General features: G+C 45.8%; 2 protein-coding genes across 2 annotated transcripts in view; both read left to right on the plus strand.

Moving 5' to 3' along the window:
• LOC109542034 (muscle-specific protein 300 kDa) overlaps positions 1–5,285 on the plus strand; it is a gene marked incomplete in the record, with an annotated part of 344,492 nt that overhangs the window by 77,240 nt on the left and 261,967 nt on the right.
• Positions 1–5,285, plus strand: part of LOC109542039 (muscle-specific protein 300 kDa) — a gene marked incomplete in the record, with an annotated part of 19,499 nt that overhangs the window by 11,871 nt on the left and 2,343 nt on the right. The window contains 2 exon segments of the mRNA XM_048666354.1: positions 3,723–3,980; positions 4,105–5,285. Coding sequence (XP_048522311.1) covers positions 3,723–3,980; positions 4,105–5,285 — 1,439 coding nt within the window.

The following is a 5,285-nucleotide window of genomic DNA, read 5'->3' on the forward strand; positions in this document are numbered from 1 at the left end:
AAATTTCTTTCATTCTCTGAAATTTCGTGGATTTTTGTTAAAAATTTAACTGTTTCGTTCACTGTTTCCCCACCAGTTTTCTGCAAATTTTGATTGCCAAAATGGTGTTTATTTTCGAAGTTTTTGAAAAAAGTCAGTTAGCGCACCGCACTTTTGATCGTTTGTTTAAATAGTGCGGTAACTGTTCGCGTTTTGTTCTTTTGCATCGTATTTGACGCTAAATCGGTTTGGCAAAATGGCAAATCTTTTTGACTAAAACGGAAAGCACGGGAGATCACTTCGCCCACTGCCTCATCGCCTTTGAAAATGTCCAGCGCAGTTGTGGCCGAAACGTCAGGAAGAAATTCCGATAGACCAAAGCCTTCATAGTCTGATAAGTGCGTTCATGTTGGGGAAATTGGCCGTTTTCCGCTTGGGAGTAAACATGTTGTTGTGTGCTTTGATATGGAAATGTACCAGATAAGATAGGGAAGATCGTCAAATTCAGCTTTGAGATGATTGAGTCTTAATGGTCTGCAAGCAAACACAGTTGCGGCCTAATTGATTTAAAATGGCTTAATTCAAAGTTCAGTTTCTTCAGCAAAACTGTGCTCTTGGCCCTTTTCGAGCTAACTCAGATAACACAGTTGTATGCAGAATCCCTTTAAAGCCTCCCCTAAATTTTCACCCTCTTGCGTGTGAACCGGTTGGGCATTAGAGAGCTTCAGCTGAGCTCCTTTAACAGGGCCATTGCCAGTTAACTCTTGAACAACTTACACAGCAGGAATCCTGTTGCCTAAATTGCTCCGAAACTTCTCCAATAGTTGCTCTGAAAAGACCCCACTCTGAGAGCAACGATGATAGTGTGCTGTTTCGATAGGTGGCCTTATTTCAGCAGGAACGTTAAAAATAGCAGCGATTTTCGGCAGAACAATTCGGTGTTGTGCAAATCGTTATTAATAAACTTTCATCGGTTTTGCCAGCCGAATATTTCCGCATGTTAGTGACGCCGCGAGAAGTGCTTTGGAACAGTTAGTTCGAAAAATCCTGCAGTTTTGATGTGCTCTCCTAAGGATCCAAAGGTTTCAGAGTGATTTTCCGCAAAGTGGGCTTTCGATATTAGTTAAGCTGGGGAATATTTTCGATCGTTTCCAGTGCGGGAATCGAGAGTTCGGCTCAAAAGTGAGAAGGCGGTTTCATGTTGGATTTAAATGTTGCTAAGTTCGACCGAGCACGCAACCCTCAATGGATATCGCATAAAAATAATTCCACTTAAGGGACTTCTAAACTCTACAGTTAAATGCGCTCCTTTTCAAGCTCATATTGTACATTCTGGCCTCATTTGCGTGTTCCCGCAACACTGATAGGCTGACAGGACGTGATACGAATTAGTGGTTGAATGTTTCTCTTGGAGGATTTAAGGGGGAAAAGTGCACTGGTTGGGCCCTGAAACCCTCCAATTAACCTTGGCCCTTATTATGTCGTGATTTCAATTAATCCGAATGGAAATCGAAACAGCCGATAATGTCCATCGACACGCGAAACAATTCACTTTCATTAACCCCCCAGACGCAATTTGAATCCAGAAATCCCGCATGATGTACTGGGTGTTTTCCAACTAGTGTTTTTTCTCTTCATTGCTGGGGCTGACAATTCGGGTGTCTTAAACGGTTGGTGAGAAAACAGCCGCAGAAGATTCTGAAGCACAAAGAGAAAATTGCTCAAAAAAGTTCTAAATTTCAAAAATTTATTTCGAGGGAACCGCTTTCTCGAATGCAACCAAATTTGCACTACAAGTTAGCGGAAGCCTCTTCTTTCAATTGCTGGGACTGACACTCGAGTGTCTTAAGTTGTTCTTGAGAAACCTGCCCCAGAAGATCCTGATGCGCAAAGCGAAAATTGCTCAAAAAAGTTGCAAATTTCAAAAATTCTTTTCGAAGGAACCACTTTCTAGAATGGAACCAAATTTACACAACAAGTCAGCCGAAGCCTCTTCTCTCAGTTGCTGGGACTGACATTTAGGTGTCTTAAGTTGTTCTTGAGAAACCAGCTTCAGAAGATCCTGATGCGCAAACAAAAAATTGCCCAAAAAAGTTGCAACTTTCAAAAATTAATTTCGAAGGAACCACTTTCAAAAGTGGAACCGAATTTGCACTACAAGTCAGCTGAAGCCTCTTCTCTCAATTGCTGGGACTGACATTCGGGTGTCTTAAACTGTTGATGAGAAAACAGCCTCAGAAGATCCTGATGCGCAAACAAAAAATTGCTCCAAAAAGTTCCAAATTTCAAAAATTCGTTTCGAAGGAACCACTTTCTAGAATGAAAGCAAATTTGCACTACAAGTCAGCTGAAGCCTCTTCTCTCAATTGCTCTGACCGACATTCGGGTGTCTGAAACTGTTCTTGAGAAACTTCTGATGCGCAAACAAAAAAGTGGTCAAAAAAGTTGCAAATTTCAAAAACTGAATTTCAAAGGAACCACTTTCAAGAATGGAACCAAATTTGCACTACAAGTCAGCTGAAGGCTGTTCTCTCAATTGCTGGGCCTGACAGTTGGGTGTCTTAAGCTCTTCTCGAGAAACCAGCCTCAGAAGATCGTAGTGTGCAAAGAAAAAAGTTGCAAATTTCAAAAATTCATTTCGAATGAACCACTTTCTAGAATGGACCCAAATTTGCACTACAAGTCTGCTGAAGCCTCTTCTCTCAAGTACGGGCACTGAGATTCGGGTGTCTTAAACTGTTGATGAGAAAACAGCCTCAGAATATCCTGATGCGCAAACAAAAAATTGCTCAAAAAAGTTGCAAATTTAAAAAATTAATTTTGAAGGAACCATTTTCTAGAATGGAACCAAATTTGCACTACAAGTCAGCTCAAGCCTCTTCTCTCAATTGCTCTGACCCACATTCGGGTGTCTTGAGTTGTTCTTGAGAAACTAGCCTCAGAAGATCCTGATGCGCAAACAAAAAAGTTCCAAATTTAAAAAATTTATTTCGAAGGAACCACTTTCTAGAAAGAAAGCTAATTTGCACTACAAGGCAGTTGAAGACTCTTCTCTCAATTGATGGGACTGACATTCGAGTGTCTTTAGTTGTTCTTGAAAAACCAGCCCCAGAAGATCCTGATGCGCAAACAAAAAATGGCTCCAAAAAGTTGCAACTTTCAAAAATTAATTTCGCAGGAACCGCTTTCTCGAATGAAACCAAATTCGCACTACAAGTTAGCGGAAACCTCTTATTTCAATTGCTGGGACTGACACTCGAGTGTCTTAAGTTGTTCTTGAGAAACCTGCCCCAGAAGATCCTGATGCGTAAAGCGAAAATTGCTCAAAAAAGTTGCAAATTTCAAAAATTCTTTTCGAAGGAACCACTTTCTAGAATGGAACCAAATTTGCACTACAAGTCAGCTGAAGCCTCTTCTCTCAATTACTGGAACTGACATTCGGGTGTCTTAAGTTGCTCTTGAAAAATTAGCCTCAGAAGATCCTGATGCGCAAACAAAAAAATTGCTCAAAACAGTTGCTAATTTCAAAAATTCATTTCGAATGAACCACTTTCTAGAATGGAACCAAATTTGCACTACAAGTCAGCCGAAGCTTCTTCTCTCAACTACTAGGCTTGACATTCGGGTGTCTTAAATAGTCCTGCAGAAACGCGCCTCAGAACATCATGATGCGCAAATGATAATCTGCATCTCTTAGTCATGACAGGGAAGTGGATTAAAGCTGTTTTCCTGTTCAATTTCAGATCTGCGAAGAAACGCTGTCGAACCACACCAAACGCTTAGCGGAACTGCAGCAGCTTGTTTCCGGAATCGCGTCAGCCGTCGGTCTGGACGCCCAACAGCTTTTAGGGGGCGAGGTGGAAGCCCTGGGCAAGCGGCTGGAAGATGTGCGCAGCAGCCTCACCACCCTTGCAGATGTGGCCGAAGCCAAGGCGACAGCCAAGCTGGCTTCCCAGCAGGAAATCATCGGTACCAAGCAGTACCTCGACACAGTCCAACAGGTAACTCAGTCAAAACTGGTTTTTCGGTGAAAGATGTGAAACTCTTTTGGCTCCAGCCCCCCAAGGTTTCACCTAAGTTTTTCTGCACTTTTTCAGCAGTTTTTGAGACAGTTACCGTTTTCAGAGCGTCGATGAGATCCAAACAGGGAACCTGGACGCTGACGCGGAAGAAAAACTGCAGGACCTTAGGGAGCACTTGATCGCGCTGGGGAAGGCCGAAGGCCAGATCCAGAAGATCAAAGAGCAAACGCTCGAAACGTCGACACTCAGAACGGAGACGTCCGTGATCGAGATCCTCGAGCTCTGGCAGCAGGTGTTCAAAGAGACCTTCCAGCAGTACCATCGCCTGAGCAGCCGACTGGTCAAGAACGAAGACGGTGCTGCAGCGCTGCGCCTTTGGCAGGAGTACCTGCTCAATGTGCAGCAGTTCCTGCAGGACACCATTCCGGGCGACTACCAGAGCCTCTCCGAGCACCAGCACTTGTGCCAAGTGCACCACAACCTCCTCACCACTCAGCAGAACGTCTTGCGGCCTCTGGACAGAAAAGACCCGCAACTGGCAGGCGGACTGGTGGAGTCCAGTGTGATGGAGCAGTTCACCTCATTGACCAATCTGCACAACGAGACCTTAGCCCGGATCATGGAGAGACACGGCGAGGTGCAGAAGCGGCTGGACGCCTGGGAACAGTACCGAGTGGACCAAACCACGCTGCTCGATTGGCTCAAGAGCATTGAAAAGGAGCGCGAGCAAATGCAGCTGCGGTTCCTGCACGTGCGACGCATCCCCAAGCTGATGAGCCGCATCCAGTTCCTGCTGGACAAGGTCCCCCATGGGGAGCAGCAGGCGGACAGTCTGCAGGCGCAGCAGAACCTCATCTTGCAGTTTTGCGACGACGCCCTGGCCACCTCCATCCGCATGGAGCACGTGGCCATTAAGCAGAGACTCTCCAACATCCACGCCGGCCTGCACACATGGAAGCAATTCTTGGAGCGGATTTCCCACTTGGTGATCGCTCACGAGGACCGAGTCCAGGCCATGCAGAAGCTGTTCGACGGCGTGCAGGCCGTCATCAACGAGTCCCAAGCCCAACTCCCCACCTCCCATGCCGGCACAGCCAATCGGCTGGAAACCCTCCAAAGAACCAGGGAACGTCTGGCTGGCGCCGCCAAGGACTTGGACAGTCTGGGGCTCTCGCAGGAGCAGCTCAAGGAATGCCTCAGTCCAACCGACATCAAGACAGTCAACCAGAGAATGTGGCTGCTGTGGCATCAACACGGCGATCTGGACCATCAGCTGGCCACCAT

This window comes from Dendroctonus ponderosae, unplaced genomic scaffold (genome assembly GCF_020466585.1).
Source record: "Dendroctonus ponderosae isolate FM_Combo_2020 unplaced genomic scaffold, Dpon_F_20191213v2 Dpon_F_20191213_5, whole genome shotgun sequence".
Classification (NCBI taxonomy): domain Eukaryota; kingdom Metazoa; phylum Arthropoda; class Insecta; order Coleoptera; family Curculionidae; genus Dendroctonus; species Dendroctonus ponderosae.